This window comes from Dasypus novemcinctus, chromosome 12 (genome assembly GCF_030445035.2).
Source record: "Dasypus novemcinctus isolate mDasNov1 chromosome 12, mDasNov1.1.hap2, whole genome shotgun sequence".
Lineage (NCBI taxonomy): Eukaryota > Metazoa > Chordata > Mammalia > Cingulata > Dasypodidae > Dasypus > Dasypus novemcinctus.
In genome coordinates this window covers 85,365,249-85,389,220 of record NC_080684.1, presented here as the reverse complement: position 1 = coordinate 85,389,220, position 23,972 = coordinate 85,365,249, and the positions used below count along the sequence as shown (strand labels likewise).

General features: G+C 38.9%; 1 protein-coding gene across 2 annotated transcripts in view; it reads right to left on the bottom strand.

The window, feature by feature from the left end:
* The window catches only part of UTP20 (UTP20 small subunit processome component), a 106,409-nt gene extending 82,949 nt beyond the window's left edge, over nucleotides 1-23,460 (bottom strand). Inside the window, exons 1-16 of one of the 2 annotated variants that reach the window (XM_058308608.2) lie at nucleotides 23,217-23,460; nucleotides 22,124-22,204; nucleotides 19,104-19,170; nucleotides 18,857-18,989; nucleotides 18,194-18,382; nucleotides 13,538-13,619; nucleotides 12,725-12,862; nucleotides 12,124-12,279; nucleotides 11,282-11,428; nucleotides 10,690-10,824; nucleotides 9,724-9,801; nucleotides 7,642-7,820; nucleotides 4,097-4,252; nucleotides 3,865-3,953; nucleotides 1,860-1,965; nucleotides 539-689 (exon numbers count right to left, since the gene is read on the bottom strand). In XM_058308608.2, coding sequence (XP_058164591.1) covers nucleotides 539-689; nucleotides 1,860-1,965; nucleotides 3,865-3,953; nucleotides 4,097-4,252; nucleotides 7,642-7,820; nucleotides 9,724-9,801; nucleotides 10,690-10,824; nucleotides 11,282-11,428; nucleotides 12,124-12,279; nucleotides 12,725-12,862; nucleotides 13,538-13,619; nucleotides 18,194-18,382; nucleotides 18,857-18,989; nucleotides 19,104-19,170; nucleotides 22,124-22,204; nucleotides 23,217-23,261 — 1,932 coding nt within the window. In that variant the 5' untranslated portion in view covers nucleotides 23,262-23,460. Of the gene's footprint in view, nucleotides 1-538; nucleotides 690-1,859; nucleotides 1,966-3,864; nucleotides 3,954-4,096; nucleotides 4,253-5,073; nucleotides 5,259-7,641; nucleotides 7,821-9,723; nucleotides 9,802-10,689; nucleotides 10,825-11,281; nucleotides 11,429-12,123; nucleotides 12,280-12,724; nucleotides 12,863-13,537; nucleotides 13,620-18,193; nucleotides 18,383-18,856; nucleotides 18,990-19,103; nucleotides 19,171-22,123; nucleotides 22,205-23,216 lie in introns of those variants that run through there. The other variant, XM_071219026.1, reaches the window with a different exon arrangement.
* Nucleotides 23,461-23,972: the final 512 nt, after the last annotated feature.

The following is a 23,972-nucleotide window of genomic DNA, read 5'->3' as shown; positions in this document are numbered from 1 at the left end:
TTAAGAATTAAGTATCACACAATTAAGAAATACCCCTGACCTGTTTATTCTAGTCCCATTTTAATACCTTATTCACTTAGTACATGGAACAATTAATCACCAGACAAGACTGAGGAGGTAAGGTTGCCCAAAAACCATGCTGCTTGAACTATGACACCATAAGCATCTCCATAAATAAGTGCGAAGAATCAGATTATGTTACAATTCAATTAAAATGAGTGATCTTTTGTTTCTAAGTAATATATTCCAGTATTTCCATAGGTGAATGAGCAGCAGAGAGGGCTTGAAAAACTATGCAAATTTTCATTTCCACCCTAGCCCCACTGAGTCAGAATCTTTAGGGGCAAAGATCCAGAATTTGGATTTTTATTAAACCAATCCTTCTACAGTTGGTTTACAGGCCATGGTTTAGGAGTATCTGCTTTAAACAGAAATCATCCCAAGCAGCATTTTCTAATTTAAGGAGGTCTGACATTCCACTGGCAGTATATAAACAGAACAAGAGCAGACAAATGAACATGTCACAAAACAATATTACCTTGGAAACACCAGTTGAGATGTTTGCTTGTAACTTGGAAAATAATTCCATTAAAGCTTCCTCGGAAAGCGGCCCTTTGCAACCACATAAGGCTAATCTCTGATAATAGAGATCAGCCAACAACAACACAGATGGCTCCAAAGGAAACATTCTGCAACAAGGTATTTATTAGACCCAAAATGCACCATATACTTCTGGGTATGCAGACGATAATATAAACTCTAGAAATTTATCCCTGATAAAGGAACTGGAAAAGGTGAGTCAAAATTTTACATGGACAATTAGCATCATTTTACAAATGAAGAGTTTTGAGGCCTTGCAACAACCATTGTCTTGGGCTCAAGACACAAAGCTGGTTGGACAAAGAGCGGGAATGAGAATATACCATGGGAACTACAAATCCAAAATTGCTTCTTTATTTAACCCACCACAACCCATTGTAAATGGCAATCCCACAAAAGGATGGCATATAACATTTACTAAGTGTGTGCCCCATGCCAGGCACTGTGCTAACAATGGAAGTGACACAAAGAAGTGCTTTAACACTTAGGCTCTGAGACGACGCAGTCTGGGTTTGAACCCAACCCCACCATTCATCGGCAGTGTAACTCTGGATAAAAGTTGCTCAACCTCTCTATGCCATCCTCATTCCACATATGTTTAGTGAGTGCCTACTTGTGCCAGTGACTTTTCTAGGCATTGTGGATATAGCAGTAAACAGAAGACAAGTTCCTATCCTAAAAGGAGGTGGCAGTCACTACATAAAAAAAACTAATAAATAAATAAGTGCCATGAAGAGTAAATGTGGAAATCAGGGAAAGGAAGCTTGAGCAAGAGACACATCTGTAAGGGTGGGAGTGATGGGAAGTGCTATTTGATATGGGGTGGTCAATATGTAGCAAAGGAATGCAGGCAAGTTTCCCCAAATGCTGATCATGTTAAAAGCTGAGGCAGACTATGAAATGACAGCAGTGAAATGTGGATGTTAGAACCACTAAAGAAGTTATAAAAGGTCAACGCTATGCAATGTTTTGGTTGAGAGTAAATCAGCATTACCTATCTTTCACCTTCTACAACACTAGTTCACACAAACAATAAAATAACCTTTACAAAAATGAATCTGTATTTAAAGTCAATGTAAAAAAAAAAGCACTTATTTTAACGGGAGTATCTAAATCAAAATTAAATTGCACTACATGAACACAGCTCATGTATAAAACAGACCAAAGCAAGGATTTTTATTTTGTCCAAGATTTCACAGGAACAGAGGCTTCTACGTTTTAACTCATTAATAAGGTGAGCGGAAGGTGATTTTACTTACAATAATAAATTTTTCACATGTTCCACAGGAACCAAATGAAGAAGTTCAGATGACTCCTCCAAACTTAGCAGAGTACTTACAGCTTGACAAAGAACAAATAAGTTTCCTATAGGCAGAAACACAGGAGAAACCACATTACTTATTTCTTTGACACAGATCAAATCTCATTTACCTGATACTTGCTACTTATAAAAGTTCTGAAATTAAAATGAATTTGTATCTTTTAAAGAATTATCAGTCAAATGTCAGACCATAACAAAAAGAAACAAAAAAGAGAAATTTATTGTCTCATACTTTATCTCTTATAAGAGGAAAAACATATTCGGAGGTAGAGGAAGCAAAAAGGTTCCACCCACTAACATTATCAAAATTAGAATTTTTAAGGGAGAAAACTTGGACTTTTCAAAAGTCAAGAGGGACAACTCATGTCGATTTTACATCTCCAATTTATAAGATGTCATGTACCCATGACCCATTCAATTATTGATATTAATAAACACTCATTTAATCTTTACACCAAGGGTTGGTGAACTATGGTCTATAGGCCAAATCTGATAAGCAGCCAGTTTTTATATAGCCAGTGAGTTAAGACTGGTTTTACATTTTTAAAAGTTTTTTTTTTTTTTAAGATTTATTTATTTATTTCTCTCCCCTTTCTCGCCCCCCCCCCCCCACCCCGGTTGTCTGTTCTCTGTGTCTATTTGCTGCGTCTTCTTAGTCTGCTTCTGTTGTTGTCAGCAGCACGGGAATCTGTGTTTCTTTTTTGCTGTGTCATCTTGTGTCAGTTCTCCATGCGGGTGGCGCCATTCCCGGGCAGGCTGCACTTTGTTTCGTGCTGGGTGGGTCTCCTTATGGGGCGCACTCCTTGCACGTGGGGCTCTCCTATGTGGGGGACACCCCTGCGTGGCAGGGCACTCCTTGAGCGCATCAGCACTGTGCATGGGCCAGCTGCATACGGGTCAGGGAGGCCTGGGGTTTGAACTGTGGACCTCCCATGTGGTAGACGGACGCCCTAACCACTGGGCCAAGTCCGCTGCCCTAAAAGGTTTTAAAAACAAAGAATGTACCACAAAAACGGAATGTGGTCCACAAAGCCTAAAATATTTACTATTTGGTCCTTTACAGAAAAAGGTTGCCAGCCCCTGTCCTGGACTCTAGGCCAGCACTATCCAATAGAACTTGTCTGCAATGGTGGAAATGTTCTATACTCGTGCTGTCCAATATGGCAGCCACAATCACATGTGGCTGCTCAGCACTGGAAATGTGGCAAATCTACTTTATTCTCTAACATATCTGCTCAGTGTCTGACACAGAACATAGCACATTAATATTTAAGTCAATGACCACTGTACACATGATAGGAAAAGAAATACTGTGCTAAAATAAAACAGAAGTTTCTGCCTTTAATTTGCTGCTCTCAGGGCAGTGGGGAAGATCTACGAACATAGAGCAGGAAACATTGCTGTGGACAGCCTAGTTCGGCCTGGAAGAGTCATGAAGGCTTTCCTCAAACAGCTGTGCTTGAGCTGAGTTTTGAAAGGTATGTAGGAGTTTACGAAGTGACAATGACCTACAAAGGACTCCAGGCAGAAGAAATAAAAGCACATGCATGGGCAGTCCGAGGGTTCTAAAGGACTGTGTCTTGCTCAGGGCTGGCCCTGGAAAATGCCTAGAGCGTAAGGTGCATTCCAGGGCTAGGGTGGGGGAAGGAGATGGGAAACAAGATACAGACTGGGGCTAGAAAATGAGGGGTCTTACATGCCCTGACATCCTTTTGTGGGCTTCACCTTCCAATTCAGCTTATGTTCAAGCCACCCTGACCTGGTCACATTATGGGATACGACAGGCACGCTACCTCCATCTTACCCTCTTTTTTTCCTGATTTCTCAAACAGGGAGTATGCCAGAAGACAATGTTTTTAACTATACTCTGGTATTTCACATTTACAGTGACTTTGGGTATGCCAGAAAAGAAGAGGAGAGAACAGACGGTGATTGTAACTGACCTTTTCCAACGCTCCCTCTGTCAACAGTTCTGAAGAGTGACTCAATGAAGCATGTGACTAGTGGTATCACCTTCTCTTTCTCAAGGGGTCTGTCCAAGAAGTGGGAAGAAAAAGGGAAAAGTTCAACCTGGAATCCAATGGCTTCTCATCCCATGGCAAGGAATAGCTAACAAATATTTCCATCAGCACATTAAGTATCTTTTACAAAATTTAGCATAGTTTCTTTTCTTACCTAATATGAGGTAATACCACAAGGGCTGCCCAAGAATGTGAAAGGTAAGTAGTATCTTCATTTGGGGGCAACTGAATTAGAGATAAGAGATGATCCAATACTGGAATCTGCTCCTTTTTACCTTTAGCTCTAGTCTTCTTCTGCCTTACATAGGCTCTAAAGGGTGAAAAGATAAACAAGTGCTTAAAATAGGAAAGAATGAAATCGTCTTGCCTGTTTAAGTTTGAAAACTGGTTCCTTTCTATGTGTGAAACTGAGTGGATGAGGGGAAGACTGGTAGTGGAGGCAGAATATAAATAACGATGCAAATGTGAGTCATTCATTGCCATGTCACAGCTTCCAATGATCTCCTCCAATGAAATCCACTCCTTACCTCGACCTCTAAGACCCCACATGATCTGGCCTTCACCTATCCCTCTCACCCCCTCTCATTCCAATCTCCTCCTTTGCTCTTTGGCCACATGAACCTTCTTTTTGTGGCTTAAACATGCTGAGTGCATCCCTGTCCCAGAACCATTATGGTAACTCTTCCCTCTGCCTGGAAAGCCTCTTGCCCAGATCTTTCCATGACCGCATCCTTGCACCACCACAATTGTGGTCCAATGTCCTGCTCCAGAGAGGAGCACTCTCCCTCTCAATAACCTGTTTTATTTTCTTTTTAGGACCATGTAAAATAAACTTGTTTTTTTATTTATCTGCCTCGCCATACCCATTATTTCCAAGATTATAAGATTCCCAAAAGAAGGTACCTTTTCTTATACATTGTTGCAAAACTACTGTCTAGAACAGTGTCTCATACGGTAAGTATCTGTCAAATGATTAGGAATATATTTATCCTCTGAAGAATACATTCACATCTCTTATCTCTTTTTATTCTTGCAATAAACCTGTGAGATGACTGGATGGAGTATTACTAAGAACAATCAAACAATTATTAATCACAGAGGGGTGAAGACAAAGGTGACCGCCACACATACCTTATCTCAGAGAACAGAAACACGGAACTGCGACATTTGCCCTGTGTTAACATGTTTGCATTTACTCCTGTATTCTCATCCTGCCACATTCCAAAGTGGATCTGAGGAGGCTAGGGCAACAGTGTGAGGTCTGACCCCCCGGCTGCCAGGCCCTGGGCTTGACCTCACAGAAGCTGACAACAAAGCAGTTTCATCCCGTTGCACAGAACCCACAGGTTTGGTCACTTCTAAGGAACTTGCCTGTTGTAGATTGGCTTAGTGTTGCACAATCAAGAGGAAAGTGCCAAAGGAATAATTCTAAAGGGGTTACTCATTACTCACTCCACAGGAATCAGTACTTAGTAAAATTTAAAAAGCCAAGACAGTATTCGCAAGTTTTGACAGAGAAACTACTAACAAGGTCGGCAGAAAAATGACGTGGTAAGAGGAGAGTTTCCTCCAGAACCTCAAGCCATTAGACTCAAAACTAACTCTGCTGTGTGTCTCGGTGGACAAGGACACCCACCTTGATGGATGTTATGAAGCTTCAATGCCTAATACTCAGAAGACACTCAGTCACTCATCCTTCTATTCCTACTGCCCCAGAGCAATTCACAAACGAGCAAGTTTAATTCAATAACACTAAGAAAACTAAATATAAAAACAAAGGAATGACAAGGGGACTGATTCCCTCATCTATAATTTCTAGATGCAAACATGAAAAACAAAAGATGAGTACTCATCTGGCATATTCAAATAAGCTTAATTTTCAACTTCTAAAACGTATGTATTATTTTCTTTGACAAAGAATGTAATCCATAGTCCTTCCGAAAATTAGTGCAATGCAAAGATACATAATTTAAAAATAGTCAATTCTTTCTTCTTATCCTCATCCTCCTGACATAAAAAAGTAGTTAACAGTTTTGGGTATCCTTGCAGAGATGTCAATTCTCCCCAAATTGATAGGTTTCACGCAATTCCTACCAAAATCCCATCAATTTTCTTATAAATTATGGTGAGCTTATTTTGAAATTCACAAAAAAAGGCAAAGAACCTAGAATAGCTAAAACAATCTTGAAAAAGAAGAATAAAGTAGGAAGAAACAGTCTACCCAATTTCAAGATCTATTTTATAATTACAGTAATAAAGGAAAAGTTAATAAATTGGGGCTTTATCAAAATTTAAAACGTTTGTTCTATGAAAAATCTTAAGAGAATAAAGGGACAAGCTCAGACTGGGAGAAAATATTTGCAAACCACATAACTGACAAAAGAACTAGTATCTAGAGTAAACAAAGCAATCTCAAAACAGTAAAGAAACAATCCAATTAGAAAATGGCCCGAAGATATGAACATACATTTCACTGAAGAAAGCAAACCAGTGCATGAAAAGATACCCAATATCATAAGCTATTAGAGAAATTTAAAATCACAATGAGATATCACTACACATCAATCAGAATGGCACAAATGAAAAGCAGTGATTATCCCAAATGCTAGTGAAGATGCAGAGAAACGGGATCACTCGTATACTGCTGGTGGGCATGTAAAGTGACAGTTTCTTGTAAAACCACACATGTGCTTATCATCCATCCTAGCAATTTCACTTTGGGCAACTATCCTAGAAAAATGAAAACCTACATACATGAATATTCATAGCAGTTTTATGGATAATAGCCCCAAACTGGAAAAACCTAAATGTCTTTCAACAAGTGAATGATTAAACAAATGTGGTACATCCATACCATAAAACACTACTCAGCAATAAAGAGGAATAAACTATTTATTGATAAACACAACAACTTGGATAGATCTCTATGGAATTACACTGAGTGAAAAACAGCCAATCTCAAAAGTTTACATACTGTATGATTCCATTTATATAACACTTTTAAAATGACAAAATTATAAAAATGGAGAATAGATTAGTGGTTGCCAGAGATCAGGAACAAGGTGGGGAGGGAAAGAGTGGGTGTACTTAGTAAAAGGTAGCACAAGGGGAATGGTTCTGTATCTTGACTGTGATGGTGGTTATACCAATCTCCACACATGAAAAACTGCACACAACTAAATATAAATGCACACACGTACCGCAAACAAGTGAGTGCATGTAAAACTGGGGAAATGCGAGTAAGGCCGATGGGTTAAGCTAATGCCAATTTGCTGGTTGTGATATGGCAGTATAGTCAGGCAAGGTATTACCACTGGGGAAGGAGGGCAAGAGAACACAGAACCACTTTGTAATGTTTCTTCCAACTGCACAAGAATCTATAATCTTTAAATAAAAAGCTTTAAAAATTAAGAATCAGCTCTTTCTTTCCCTTATACTCCTGTTGTAAGCAAAGGTAATAGGCTCTGTATCCTTTCATACTTTTTCCTATGCTTACACATGCTTTAAATTTGGCAAAATGGGATGATGCAACTTGTACTATTCTTCACCTTGCTTTTATCACATAATAATATATCATGGACATCTTTCTAGTTAATAAATATTGATCTTCATGTATATAAACTTGCAGGAATTCCTGATGCACTGCATTTAAATGGGTAATCTTATCAACATTACAGGCAGTAAAGACTTAGAACTTACCCTACTGTCGGTTGTGAGAAAACCAGAGGATACTTTTCAATTGCCATCGAGCCAGAGGTGGGAGGTGCTGCTTTGTTCAGAATAAGTTTGGCCAAAATGGCCAGAGCTTCATCTCTGGCCATAGCATCATCAATTGAGAAGCAAGTCTCAATATATAAGAGAAAGCTTGGTAGAAAAAGCTAAAAATAACAAAGGAAATCACACTTATTAACAGATATAACAAATTTCATAACACCTAATAAAGTGAAGATTCTAATACTTCTTCTAGAGAGCAAAAATAAATAAGTCATAAACACTCAGGAATCATAATGACATTAGATCTTTCCACAGGAACAATGCAAGCTAGGTTAGCAGTGCTTTCAAAACTCTGAGGGAAAATGATTCAGAATCTAGAATTCTATACCCAAACTACTAATAAATTGTGAACAGATAATAAAGACATTTTTGGACATACTGTATATCAAAATTTTACTCCCTTTTCCCTTTCTCAGGAACCTCTGGAGAATGTGTTCCATCAACATTAGAAAGTTAACTGTAAGATAAAGAGAAATACATAGGATCCCGGAAACGAGAGAAGCAAAAGGAAGCTCTATTACAACATTGTTTAGTAGGCTGAGAAAGCAACCCATTGAGAGAAAATTCCTCCAGGAGTGTCTCTAAGAAAGGGGAGGAAATACAAGTTGTTAAATTCTAACAGTTTGCCATGGAAGGCATTTTATAAAGCTGTTAGGAGGATAAACTCACTGACCTGGTATTAAAAAAAAAAACAATTTTTAAAGAATGAGGCAATTATAAACTCTGGAAAAAAATGTAAAGGCGTACAAAAAAATGTAACCTTAAAAAGGTCCCTTTTTTATATGGATTAAGTGTATGGCGAATTTGAAGTCAACCAAGATCTGTCATATAACTCTATTGGGAAGAAGAGGGGGCAGGAAAAGGGCTGTAGAAGAACCCAAATCTATCTAACATAAGCAGAAGTCCACACATAAGGACTAAAATTAACAAATTAAGGTCAAGATGAACATTTACATGACTTAAAAATATAAAGTAAATGTAGTAGCTAAAAATCATTAGATGTGTTAGATGTGAGAAAAACAGGAGTGGAAATCAAGTGACTGACTTTTAGTCCTGTTTGACTTTTTAAACTATGTACATATACTATTCTGATGAAAATAAGATTTAAAAAAAAAGAAGAAAAAGAAAAAGACCAAGGGGAGAAGGAAAAGATGCCATTGCTAAGAAAACTAGAGCAAGACAAAGGGCCCTTACTGGTAGGAAAGAACAGGATCCAACACACATGCAAAGAAGGTTTCTTTGGGACAAAAGAGAATAAACATTATTAAAGTCTTTCACAAGGGGAGGAATAATTAATAGCTTAAAAGGTGACCACACAAGCCAAAGTCCATGCTATCTGCCTATACAGTGCATATATCCATCCTCTCCTATATCTCAGCAAGCTCTGTTCTTTTCCCCCATTTCCCAATAAATTCTTTTTTGCTGGCAGAAAGAACAAAGGAGAGGAAGGAGAGGAAGGAAAGGTAGAAAGGAAGTCTAATGGGAAAAATGAGAGACAGCTATGAAATATACTGTAGGAAACTAGGTATAAGGAATGGCAAATGTTTGATGTGGCAGAGGAGGTAGAAGAGAGATCAAGTTAACTCAGTATTTGATAAGATTTCCATCTCATTCCATCAGGTGTCTACTCTATAGCAATGAAATAAATCCACAATCTTCCTTCAAAGCAAACTCTTTCAGAAACTATATTCTATGCTTCAAATTCACGTAAAACTTCCTTAAGCTGTTTTTTTTTTCCCATTTTATCACACAGTTCTATAACTTCCTAAATGATAATTAGAAAACAAGCTGGCTACCTGCTATCATTTTAAATGCCTTAGCACCTGGGATAAATTTTCACTTGTGACTTAAAATTAATACATAATCTCTTTTTTAAAAAAATCTTGACCAAAACATTAAGCACTTATTTTTCTTACTCTCAAAAAAAAAAAATTAGAGAATTTAAAATTTGATAATTTTATTATGACAGATTAAAAACTAAAACCCCCAATTTACTATCTTCCTTACCTGCTCAAATTGCTTCATAGCAAACATGACTTCAGAAAAATCCAAAATTAAACGTCTTTCAAATTTGCTCTCAAAAGTCTGTGGACCACAGGTACAAAAATATTAATATAAGTACAATGAGAATACTTCCCCTTTCCTGAAAAAAAAAATCCAAAACCTGCAAGAATGTCCTTCAATTTGCAGGCACGGAGTACTGGGATGCTTGATATGAGTTAATACAATCAAAGGAGTCAAAAAGAACTTGGTTCCTAAATTTGCCACTGTGCAAAAAGAAATGTGCCAGATGTGAAATAAGCACTGAGTTAGAGTACAGGAACAGTGGACACACTTATTCTGTCCAAATCAGGGTTCTCCAGAGGAACTTACATGGGTACAAAGGGGCCTATATTTTCCAGTGGTTAGAGAAGAGCTGCCTATTTCTTTTCTAACCACAGAGAATTATGGAAGGGCAAGGAGCAATTTTATACCACCTTAAAAGGTATACTCCTATACTTCATGGAACTAGGAAGAATCTAACCGATCTTTCCATTTTCAATGGAATCCATCTTCCAAATTCACTAAAGAAAAATGCAAATTTCATCAAATCATTTTCCTGCTTAAAATTCTTCAAGGCATCCCCATTCCCTCCCAACTACTTGCAGGTAAACTCCAACCTAACTTTTCAAAGCAGGAAGAGACTTGCTGATACTGCGTCATACCTCCTTGCGTGTTCGTGTGCCCAGACTGTGTAGGTCTATGAACACATCCCTCTGCTGATCCCCCTTCTAGGGTTAACCCTTTCTCTGACTGGCAGACTGCTATTTTACTTCAAGGACCTTCTATATCCCAAAATAAAAGTCCTTTGAAAAGGCTTCTCTTTTCATAGAGACAGAATTAATAATTTTTTTTCAATATAGTTTTTTCCTCTGCACTCACTCCCAAACCACCCACCCTCTCACCCCAAAAATATTTGATGAAGATAATTACTTTTTCTATGGTTTCTTTGATGAGGATGTCTGGCAAGGAAACATTTTCGCCTAAGATCAAAGCCGAAATTACATCCAAGAGGGTCTCCCGGCAAGGTGCAGAAAGATGGGTTATTTGTAATGTTTGAGACAATACCTGTAAAATAAAAGAAAAAACCAGGCCATGCTTACCTATCTGTTTTTTTTTGTTTGTTTTCAGATTTTTTATTTATTTCTCTCCATCCCCAACCGCCCCCCCCCCCAGTTTGTCTGTTCTGTGTGTCCATTTGCACGTGTTCTTCTTTTTGTCCGCCTCTGTTGTTGTCAGTGGCACGGGAATCTGTGTTTCTTCTTGTTGTGTCATCTTGCTGTATCAGCTCTCCGTGTGTAAGGCGCCATTCCTGGGCAGGCTGAACTTTCTTTCCTACTGGGTGGTTCTCCTTACGGGGCGCACTCCCTGTGTGCGGGGCTCCCCCATGCGGGTCTAGGAGGCCCAGGGTTTGAACCATGGACCTCCCATGAGGTAGACAGATGCCCTATCCATTGGGCCAAGTCCGTCTCCCCCTACCTGTTTTTAATGAAAAGACTCTAAGCAAATAAAGTTGGGGACTCACCTTACACACTTCAACGGGTTTGGTTATTTTTGATCCATTTCCATGCTTCACAAGAATCAGATAAGTTTCTAACAACCTTTTAATCTGTTCAGAACTTTCACAACAGTTAGTTTTAGTTACTTTTGTGTGTAGGCTCAGGAGGGATTCCTGCAAACCAAGGATTTAACAAAGAGAAGAGCTGTAGAATACCAAACTAATTTGTTAATCCAATAATGAAAATATCAAAAATTTCTAAAGCAAAAGAATGTAGAGATTCTTTTATATATTCTTTTGCTTTAGGAAAAAAAAAAGATGCATTTTCCAGGAATCACTAATGATGGTAATGGCTCACATTTACTGAGTGGCACTGTTCTAAATTCTTTACATGTATTTGCTCACAATCCTCACAGCAACCCTGAGGAAGAGAATATCATTACCCCCATTTGCCGTATAAGGAGACTGATGAATAGAGACCTTAAATAACTTTCCCATGTCACACTAGAACTAAGTAGCAGAGCCACTATTCAGACACAGGCAGTCTGACTTCAAAGCCTGCACTCTTAATTGCTACGCTCTACTGCATTTCAGGATATCAAATAAAAATTGCTCTGACTGTGGTGGGGGGGAAGGGAGAAAAGGGGGGGATCTTAATATGCATGTAAAGTATAAAGAAACATACAAAACACAATCTCCAGGAACGGAATCCTAAAGTAAGAACAAAAACAATAAATTCTTAGATTCCATTATATATATATATCCTTAAAAATAGAACTTACTCTTTATATTGTCTATGTAACATCTTAAGTAATCTAAGTATCTTTTAAAAATAAATAAAAAATATATTTAAAAAAAATAGAACTTACTTGCAAACATTCAAAAAATATACCAAAATGTTCCTTGAAGATGTAAAAAGCAGTGGACTTGACCATGTTTTTGAGTGTTTCTCCAACTAAAATCCATGGTAGTTGAACTTCTGTTTCAGTAACTGGGCCTAGCTTTTGTAAAATGAGCTTCACCGCCTGTGGGAACCCAAGAGTCATTGAAGGTAACATGTAAACCCTATTTTTAAGACTTACACTGTGATTTACCGCTCTCATTATATTAACTTCAAAATCAAGAGCATGACAGCTTTGTTGGTTGCCAGCTATTTACAAAAGGAATTTGCAAACTAGGATGGGTTTTTTTTTATCATTAAACAGTCTACTCCTCCCCCCCACCCATGAATCAACTTATTCCTCCTTGTATACAGGAGGAAGAAGACAGCAATGATTTTGTGAGTAAATAAAAACACCTACTCACCAAGGGCCTACATTAGGTAATCACTGTTACTAAACCCCACGGCACTCCTTTTTGCGCTTCCTAAGTATTCTGGACAATCCTCAGTCAATGTTAATTGCATTCTTCTTTTCTATTTTCTTTTTAATCTCTTCCACAAGACCCAAAGTATTGCTCGTGGTTTTTTACCTGGCCTGTACAAGAGTGAAACATATTTCTGACTCCTTTGCACATTTCAAACAGCAACTGTCCAACTCCTTCCACCTTTTCTGGATGCTTATCAAGATCAAGAAACATTAAATTGAAAAGTGCATTTTTATCAGAAACCTAAAATACAAAATATAAATGGAAAATTATATTTACAACATAGACATCTCCAAATGAAGGAAACTTGTTTGTTATACTATAGAGCACACATAAATATAATTAGGAAGAAATTCTAAAATGAATATACTACTATTGAACTGCAAGTACTTTAACAATAAACTCTCACTTATGTCACACAGAAGAATGGTTAATTCACTGATGTGGTTAAGTATCAAGCAAAACCACATAAGGTGACATTGAATCTTTTCAAATAAATCATAAAGACAGTTATGAGCATAAGAGAAATTTAATACCAGTGTTTTTGTTGTATTACAAAAGTCCTCTAAAATTCACTATGGAAGCAAACACAAATGACACCATGCAATCAGTCCCAGAAAATTATTATAAAAATTCTTGTTATCTCACTGTATATGTATTTACTGACTTGAATGGAAACCTTTGATGTATATTCACTGAAAGTTGTTAAAAACCTAAATGGCAATAAGAGTGACCCAAATTATTTCACATTAGTGAACAAAGACTAAACCTTACATTGAGATAATCTCAAAATAGTAAAAGGAAGTTTCTGTTCACATAAAAAATGAGTCCAGAAAAACCACATTCAAAATGATGTCTTTCTGTTTATTAGATCCTTAAGAATTAACCAGTAATAAGACTATAAAATATCAGACTAACCTTTCTCATCAAAAATGTAAAGCTCTCAGCAGCAAAATTTCTTATATGTAGTTTGTTATGAGCCAGCAGTGTACTGTACATGCTGTAATAAGAAAATAAAGACATGTTTAATTAATCACTTGATTAATTAATTAATCACTTGATTTTTATAAAGATGTACTGAATGTCAACTATCTGTCCAACACCAAGTCAGGTGTACAAAGACTACGTAACAGGTATAAGACAGGAAGTTACATTCTCATGCGATTAACCAGTCCCCCACGGTAAAAACAGTTAAAAGACTGCACGGTCACAGACACCAAAAGCTCGCAGTTTGGTGGTGCTGGTCTTCTAGGAAAGGCTCCATGAAAACAAACTCATGGTCAGCCCTGAAGGACAGAAGGGATTCAGGTGGGGACTGGAGTGCGTATTAGGAGAGATGAAGGCAAGAGCAAAGACAGGAGTGGGCAGGAGCGATCATGGCCAAGTGACAGGAAGGCATGCGGCCCTGCTCAAAGAGGAAGGACCACTGGTTCAGGGAGGGCATTCTGCCCCTGCAAACGGATGACTCTCAACGCCCAGGGGAGAAGTTTGGACTAACTTACATTTATTGAGCAATTACTTTTTATTTCCTTCCATCAGGACAACTCTATCGGGTAGGTACTACTATTAGCCCCATTTTACAGATACCGAAAGTGAAGCAGAAAAGGTAAACATGCCCAAGCACACAACTCTAACTAGTTATCTGTTTAATTAAATTGTTTAAATTGGTCTCTCCAATGTCAGGACAGATGGAATGTCTCTCGTATTTTTACCACATCCCCAGAACATGATAGCAGGTATTGAGAAAACGTTCCAGCTGAACAAGTCCCTTGGGTATATATGGGGCATCCCCCAAGTTTCTAATGGGGCCCCAGTCATCTATGAGATGAGCCAGCTCATACCACATAGAGGAAAGAGGCCACCCCAGGATCTCCCCCATGGAATTCAGGATTGCCCCCATGGAATTCAGAATTGCCTCGACAGAATTCCCTGTAATGGGCATGCTCTCATGCTCCACGAGGGTCTCCAGAATATCTTGCCAGCTATGCCAACAGTAACACAGGAGGTCGAGCCCAGGAAGGTTTACCGAATTTTTCTGTATTCTGAAGAAACCCCATGGGAGGCCAGCAAGAGTAAACATACCTTTAATATTTACAGGACCCTATGGTGGCCTGTTAGGAGTTACTGTGCCACCCCTTGGGGATAGGGGCTTATAAAGCCATTACATCAGAGGGAGAAAGAAATGGTACCTGGAACAGCTACAGAAATATGCTTGTGCATGCAATTTCCAAAACATTCTCACCACATCCTTGCTCTTATCTTCAAGGACTGGGCTGCTAGCAAGTTTAGCCTATCTTTTCCCTTAGTTCTAATCAACAGGAAGGAGGAGGGGGAATGGGCATTTACATTAACCCCTCGGGGACACTGAGACCTGAGAGGGGAAGGGGTTAGGCCAAGGCCCACAAAATTTGAGCAGCAAGGAAGGACCAGGGTCAGCTCTCTGCTCTCTCTTGCTCTCAAGATCCCTACTCAGACTGACCTTCTGTACCTTGCCTGGGGGAATGGGTTGGGGTCCCTCTCCCTGCAGCTCTGTGTGGTGGTCTGGAGATGTAGCATGCAGAGAAGGGTAGGGTGCAGCGGGGAGTGGGGTGACCCTGAACCTCTGTGGTCCAAACCTGGACCAGTGTCCTTTACTCTTGAACAAGGCTAATGCTGACTGCGGTCTCATCAGCCCTGTACCCCCTGCTCAATACCTGGTGGCCTTGATCAGCCCCAAGGGAGGAGTGGCAGACTTCCTGCTTACTGTGCAACCAGAAATTGACTCCAAGTCAGAGGGCAAGAACTGGGGTACCTGGATGAGAACAGCTACCTCTGGCCTGGCTGGAGGGTTCTGGCTCCAGAGCCAAGGAGGGAATCCCCGTGGGAAGATGTGTCCTGCAGTTAGACGGTATAGGGGAGGGAGGGCCGTGCACAACCTTCCCAGCTTTCAGCTTTTTAAATATTTAAATAGACTGATAAAACTAATTCACTTCTGACAAGTACTTGAAATCAGTATGGAAATTGTGGGATATGATAAAATTCTGTGAGCAACTGCCATTCATTCATCAACAAGGTGACAAATCCTACCAATTAGCAGGGAAATGTCCTTTACTCTGTCCACCTGCCTAATCTTGGCATCCTTGCACAAAAGTTCTTTCACACAGACCCATCCCTCCCTTTGCTAGCCCTCTTCCCTCCTCTTCTTCCTTTCAATATTAACTTATTTTCTTCTGAAATTGACAGGCTTGTTATAAAGAGTTCAATCAAGAAAACATAAAAAATGAAACAAAAAAATCCAACTTTCCAAAAAATGGAAACGATCCATCATCAGCATCAGAAGAACCTCCTACCAGCTGTCTTCCTACTCTTGTATGGAGATGGAAGAATAGAAAGCTGACAGATAGAATGGTATTTATTTGGAAAGGTGAAGACAGATTTAGCAATAGCCAGTTGCTGAGCTTGACAAATACTTTTGCATAAAAATACAGTTGAGCAAATTTCATGTCTCCTGGACCTCACTGAGGATAAAGAGAGGATGTGGTCTTCTGTGCTGGCATTGCTGTGCAGGACTGGAGGCCAGCCTAACAGTCCCCCAACTCCTGTGTGACTTTGTTTCTGTCATGCGAGCTTGAACAGGTACTTCTTTCTCTCTGGAGCTGAGACACTTGTCCAAGGCAAGCTGGGACTTCAAGCCCCTCTCCCCCCAGCTTAAGGTTCCAAGGAGTATTATGGGCCCTGTGAAGACAGAGCTTTTTCCTGTCAAGAAAAATTTCAGTGCTTCATCTGTGAAACACGTTCTCCATTTCATTTATAGGTTCTCTACTTCAGAGACACCCAACAGTCCTTATGCCAGGTGGCTTTGTCCTGTTGCCAAATGTCTTTTCTATAATTGCTCTAATTTGTTTGGCCTTATCTTTTATCTGTATTACAGTGATTTTCCCAAAATTTTCCTTCACACTGCTAATTTGACTTCCAGCTATGTCTACTGTACTATAATATTTATGTACTAGTTTTGTTTTAGTCAAGTATCAGTACTCACAGTTACTCACCATTTCTATGTCATTCTGTTGTTCTATATGCAGGTATTGAACTCCTTCACACAGTTACCCTTAAAGTATGAATCCTTTCTTTTGGCACTTCTCTGACACTAAGGTTTGGGGGTAGGATGTATTTGGGGAGGGGCTTGCTTTCCTAGGAGAAATTTCACTGGAGGTCTCAGGCTCTTCTCACTCTCTGAGAACCTGTGTACAGTTTCAGAGCACGCTTTCCCATGTGAGTTCATTTTTAATTGTCGTTCTGAGCCTTCTATGAATAGTCTTTTTTCATCCTGGGCAAGCCTCATCACCTTTCCCTCTCTCCTCTTCTCCACCAACTCTGATCACACTTATTCTAGAGATTAATGTCATATTGTTTATATGATTCAAGACATTGAAAAGTGTAGAGAATAATAAAAAGTACATTATGAAAAAAAAGAAAACAGCGACTAAGTGAGAAAAGAGTACTTTCAGAAAGATTAATTTGGTGGCAGGGTACAGAATAATGTGAAGGAAGGAAAAAGAGGACAGTAGTCCAACTAGAAAGCTGCTTAAGTCATATAAGTTTAGGCAAACAAACACATGAAAGAGGCTGGTAGTAGGGGAAAGTGGCAAAGGATGAGCCCAGGAAACATTTCAAGAGTTCCTGCAGTGAAGCCAAAGCGCTGCAGGCTCTGGACTTTCCCCTACTACTTCTCTGACTTTGTGTACTCTTCCCCTTACTCATGCTGTTCCAGCCACTTGGACTCTTTGCTGTTCCGTGGACATATCAGGCATACTCCCAAGACATTCTCCCCTTGCTAGACTCCTCTAAAGGGCAGGGATTTTCATCTGTTTTATTTGTGAATGTATCTCAAGTGCCTGACAAACGGTGCTCAATAAATATTGACTGAGTAAGTGAATGAATAACAGACACAAAAGGATTCGGGTCAAAGATGCTTCTAAGGTGCCAAACCTCAGTGACCAGAGAGACATGGCGTCACCAGTAAAAATTGGTCAACCAGTGCCTGGTATGTAGTGGGCATTCAATATGTATTTGCTAAACACATGAATGAAGGAAAGGTAAGGAGGGTTGATTTGAACAGAAACATGTTGGGTTTGGTTTCAGTAATACTCAAGTGAAAATATCCAGGCTGTTGAAGATGCTAAATTGAAAGGAAATAAATCTGGAACTGTACAGCCTAATTCAGGAAACATAACAGTGATAACTGTAGGCATGCAACTATATTCCCTAAAGACCAGGGTTGGTTATTTAATGAAGTAATCTTGTTTCTTATATATTTTATCAAACGTAATGGGCCCAGAAATACTTGTGGAGGTTATGGAATCTAAGCCAGGTGTTGATGGGTGGGTATAATTTCAATAACTAGAGATAAGAGAAAGTCAGGTCAATGCAGACTTAAGACATATTCAGTTGGGGGAATAGACCATGGACCACTTTAGCTGGAGAACAAACTTTGTATAAGGAAATAATTAGGGATCAAGCTGGAAAGAGTTTGGAGTCAGATAGAAGGAGGGGGAAAGGCAATTAAAAAACATATTAGAGAGAAAAAAGGGTCACCTGTATATACTGGTCATGTCCTTCACCATTAGTCTCCACAGGTACTTGTAAAGATATGACAGCGAGGTGAAAGCCCATTCTAACAGCTCCGTGTCTTGAGTCTCCAAGATTGGAGTGACAGTCAGAAAAAAATCTGGAAAATGTGGATAGAAGTCTGTCTGCAGATCTCGTGCCAACTGTACAACCAAACTGGATTAAAAATAAATAGAATCGACTGATTCTGAGACATGTAGATCAAAAAACAAAGACTGTAAATCTACTTCACAAATGACAGTAAATGGTCTATGATCACAGAAGAATTAAACCAACATGTAATACTTCTAAACTAAGTCCCAAGTTAGGTTTCATATCCTTTACATCTTGAGAGTTCAGCAACAAAATCAAGCTAGTGCAAAAGGTGCATTCCATAACAAACTATGATTGACAACTTCTGTAGTGTCAATGAAAAAATGGCATTCTCTTAGGAGCATAAAACAAAAGCAAAAAAAGTATTCTGCTTTATGGTAATCCACCTCTTCCTAATATTGTGATCTAACAGAAAAGACAAATTATTTTTGTTTCTAAATTACAAATTCCTGATCTAAGGCATATGTAGCTATGAAACACAATCTTTCTTAAAATTTAGATGTATGTTGTCAGTTTGTATTTCAAAATGCTACTTACTCCAAAAGGGGTTGATAGGCAAAACTGTTCTTAACTTGCAGGTGAGTCTTCAAACTCTGAACTATCTCTTTTTGATGATAGACCAACTGATTGAATGACTGGCATTTGTCAATAACTTCTTTGTAAAATTTCCCTGGGTGAAAAAAAAAGAATATGTTTTGTTTTTCCATCACACCAACAGCTGGTTGCTTTGAGCATATAAAGTACAAAAGACAGGTGAATAAGAAAGACACAAAATAGAAAATACCGAAGTGTTCTGTAAGGTTCAATTCTCTCCATTTCAGCAGGCCCTCAAAAAAGTAGGTTTCAACCTCCTGCCAAGATCAAAGCAGTTCATCAATCAGACAATTCAAAGCAAAACAATGATCAAAGTAAAAAGGAATAATATTATTAACTTAAGTCAAGGACGATATGTGAGGAGTTTAAAGCTCCTTTTTGTTTTTTAAAAAGGACACTAGCTAATACTTCAAAAAGCAACCAAAAATAAAAAAATAAAAGCAACCAGGAGTGTAATGTGGACAGTTGCCCTTATAAGAACGGTGTTTTACTGATTTGGGTGCAGTAAATAATTCTCTAAAACACACACAATAGTCACAGTAAAAGGAAATTTTATCTCTATGTTTTTTACAATTTAGGCCCAGAAAAATGTGCTGACTTTTTACAGTTCTTCTATTCGAAAATATGAACAACAACAATTTGAGGGGAAAGTAATCTGGCATTTCTAATAAAATTAAAAACAATGAGGTTTATTCAGTTTTATTCTAGTAGAGGGAGAAACATAAAATAACCTAAAATCCATCGATATAATCTATAAGTACTATGGTATATAATGTGGCAATTAAAAAACTTATATCTATATTGAACTAGAGGAATGTCGATACCCAAAAATGATAAAAGCAAGTTATAAGTAAAGTGTATGGTAGGATTCCACTTTTCTTTTAAGAAGAGAGCTCTATAATGATCACATATATTTGGATAAGCATGAGAGAAAGGTATGGAAGAACTGTCAATATTGGTTTACTTGACAACAGGGGATATGAAAGGTGAGATAATTGGCTTTTTCTAAGATTAATACCATGTTGTTTAGCTTTCCAATGCAAGTATATAATACTTTGTACTATGAAATGTAAAACCAGTAAATTATTGCCATATATGTTATATGTGTGTATGTATGAATACATTTAAATGAAGAGCATAACCGTATAAGCACACACACAAACAGCATGTCAAATATTCTACCTAAAAAAAAAACACCTTAAATTCTGCTTTGGAAATCTTTAAAGGTAAATATGAAATAAAGTAATAGGCAGAGTAGAGAAGAATAAAGAGAATTCCATTAAATTTTGTTCACTGTCCAATGAGACATAAGGGAAATACTAAACCGCTCAAAACATAAATATAGAAGGCATTTCTACCTAGCATAGTGACAGGCACACATCAGGGATAGACTGTATCCCTGCCCTGTGCAACGTGATTTTGTAGCTCCTTCCTCCAAGAGATGGAATCCATTTCCTCATCCCTTGAATCTAGACAGTGTGACTTCCAAGGCTAGGCTCTAAGACATCTTTCAGTTTCTGCTTTCATTCTCTTGAAAAAATTCTGCCACCATGTAAAGAATTCCGGTCTAGTTTACTAGAGAATAAGAGTTGAGGAGAACCAAGGCCAACAAGCCTCAACCAAACTGCCAGACATGTGATTAAGGCCATTTTGGACCATCAGCCCAGGATCCTTTCCTAGGCTCTCTTCTCTGCTCACCTGACACTCTATCCCTTGATACTTTCAACCTCTCCTGTGGCTTAAACTATAAATTATATGCTGAATCCCAACTCTGTAATTCCACCTCCAATGTCTCCTGCATTCCAGATTCATATATCCAACTGTCTTCTGGACATCATCATTTGGATGGCCATGAGAATATCAGATTCAGTAAGCCCCAAAAGGAACGAATTATCTTTTGACCACAACTGTATGCTCCTCTTCCTATAGCTCTATCTTGGTGAGCAACACCCCCACTACTCAGTTACTGGAACCAAAAACCTTGACCACATTCCCTTCCTCCTTGCATATCCAGCAAGATACAAGTCCTACCCATTCAACTTCCTTAATCACTCCGGATTCATGCCTCTTCTCTTCATCTTGACTACTCCTATGATAATTTTTTCTTACCTGGATCTTTCCTGATCTTCACAACTGGTTTTCCTGACTTTAATTCTGCTCTTTCCTCCACATTAAGATCAAAAAGATCTAAAACTTTAATCCAGTCATGTCAGTCTTGTCCTGACAATCCAGGAACAACACCCCATAGTGTCAGGATAAAATCCGAACCCCTTGGCTTGATATATGAAGCCCTTTGTGATCCCTGCCTATCTTTCCAGCTTAACCTCCCACCAACTAACCCCTTTCCCTATCCCAGCCACCAGCATTGCACACACACACACACACCAGATGTATGCTTGTAACTACACAAATTTCTTTGCAGTATGTAGAATGTAACATGCACTCTCTAGTTCCTCTGCCTGTACAAAGGCTTTTCCCAAAGCATTAAGTATTTACCTAAACAACTGCACTTACCACACTGAACTGTGTGAACACTGTAGACCATGCATTCAAAAGGACAGGGAACAGAGTCAAACTAGAGCCCAGTAAAGAATAGTTAAGAACTGAGGCTGAATACTTAATTTAAAAGCATATTACATAGGACCTTAAAAGGCTACCAGAGGGATACTGACTTGATGCAGGAAAGAGAAAAAGATTTCTGTATAGAGGGGTAATGTATAGAGTATAGTTAGAATGGCAGGGAAATTACATAGTCTAGCCCCTTCTTTTTATAGAGGAGGAAATGAAGCCCCAGAAAAGCAAGTTGCTCAAAGTCATGCTAAAATTATAGCTGCAGGAATATGGGTCTGCAGTATTGTTCAGAATGAACATGGGAAGAGAGGCTGGAATCACAGAAGCCACTTGACTATCATGTCAAGTAACTGTCTAGTATCTTCCAATAGAACCTTCTGCAATGTTGGCAACTTCCCACATCTGCACTTGTCCAACATGGTAGCAAATAACCACATTTGACTAATGAGTCCTTGAATTTTTAATTTAACTTAATTTAAATCTAATTTGCCACAAAGGGTTACTGTAGTGGACAGTACAGGCCTAACAAACACATTTCACACCCAAAAAAGGGATGACTTGAAAATCAATTCACCTCTACCAATAGTAAGAAATTAAAAAACAGTAATCAATACTTGAAGATTTGGCTCACATTCTTACCTCATCATAGCTTGTTGTTCTATCGATCCGATGAATAATATCGATATTCACATTCCCCAGTCGCTCGGCAAATGTAAGAAACTTGGGGGAAAGCACATTTAATATTATTTAATACTTATTACATCTTGAATATCCGTTTGAGAGATGTATGGTAATCACATGTGGATAATTTCCTTATGAAGTGTAGAAAGTTTATAGCTTCAGTCCTCAACTTTCTTCTGAATACTTTAGTAAACCTCTTCATTTACTAGCATTAAAAATAACAGTATGTTTTGCTTGTTATAATGATTAATTTCTGACTTGTTTTTCTATCAATCATAAAACGTTATTAAGTTTTGAAACAAAATGCAGACAACACTATCACTAGGAATAAGAGAAAATCCAAACCGAAAGATATAAAGCCTTAAGTAAATGCATTGAGCGCCTATTCAATGACAATAATACTTCAACAAATATGTTTGTAAAACTTTTTTTAATTATGTCTTTTCACATACAATATCCACCCTGGACTCTGGCGAACCTAGATGTACATCCGCTACGTGGCCTCGCTAGATCTGCTGTTAGCCTTCACAACCCGCTACAAGAAGAAGAATATAACTAAGTCATGGCAACAACAGGGTTTTTACAAGTTAAGAGTTGTGTGGCAACGAAAGCCAGGCGAGAAACTATCAAGACGCAAATAAAGAATATTGTAGTTGTCTTTGGCTAGAAATCACCCACAAGCTCCCGCCGGCCCGCCCACCAATTTGCTCTTTAAAAATCAAAAAGCAGGGGAGAACAGGCCCGAGGCACTCTGCCTGTGTCAATGAATTCAGTCTTGAACGGAAGGGAATTCCCAGGTCAGACTCAACTGATCATGGACAAAATCTGCAGTCCAGAAACTTGATGGGTTAAGCCAAAGGAGATGCATTTCTTTCCCCTTCCAAGCCCACCCCTTGTCTAAGGCAGCCAGAGTTTCCATCTTTCGCCGGAGCCTCCGGGTCTCTGCTCGTGCTAGACTTAAAGCTCTGCAGCCCAAGAGTCCCGCTCAAAGTCAGTCCCACCGGTGAGGCAGCGGAAACCGGGGGCTCTGGACACAAGCTCTCTAACTCACCCGGTACGTATTCTCCGTCTTGTGCGAAACGGGTTTTGTCTTCATGACTATAGAAGGGGAGAAACGAGCGAAGGGCTCGGCAAGGATCGAAGCGATGCAGTTGACTGTTGGGAAGGAAACCGGCTCACACACTTGCAGTCTCCGCTGCCCAAGTATCCAGACTCTCACGTGCGGCCTGAGCTCCAGGGCGCCGCCATGTTCGGGATAAAGAGCGGCCTGAGCTGGTCACGTGAGCGGAAACAACAGACCGCGCAGGCGCACCCTCCTCGCGTAGGGGGAGGGAGGGAAGGAGTAACTAACAGAACGAGTATGTCTCTTTTAACAGGCTTTTAAGAAGAATGTGTGATTTTATTAAAAAGCAAAACAAGCCTGTCATCATTATCAGCTACTATTAACTGACACTCTTGTACCGTTCGAAAGCTTTTTATATTCATAATTTTACAGTAAATAAAGCACAATGTGAATGCTAATATTAGTAACTCCTTTGACACACACGGGGTAATCAAGGGTGTACAGATAGTAACTGGCAGCCTAGCAGAGGTCAGTTTGGCTCTAAAATTTTAACCACTATTCTCTACGTAAAATTAGACAATAGAAAGGGATAAAAAGAACCAACAACCAAAAAATCCTATAATTTCACCAATTGTACACAACCATTGTTAACATAATATTTCTTGAGAACCTACTGTGGGCCAAGCACTGTTCTGGGAGCTGAACAAGACAGACACTAATAGTATTATTAGTAATAATTCTCTT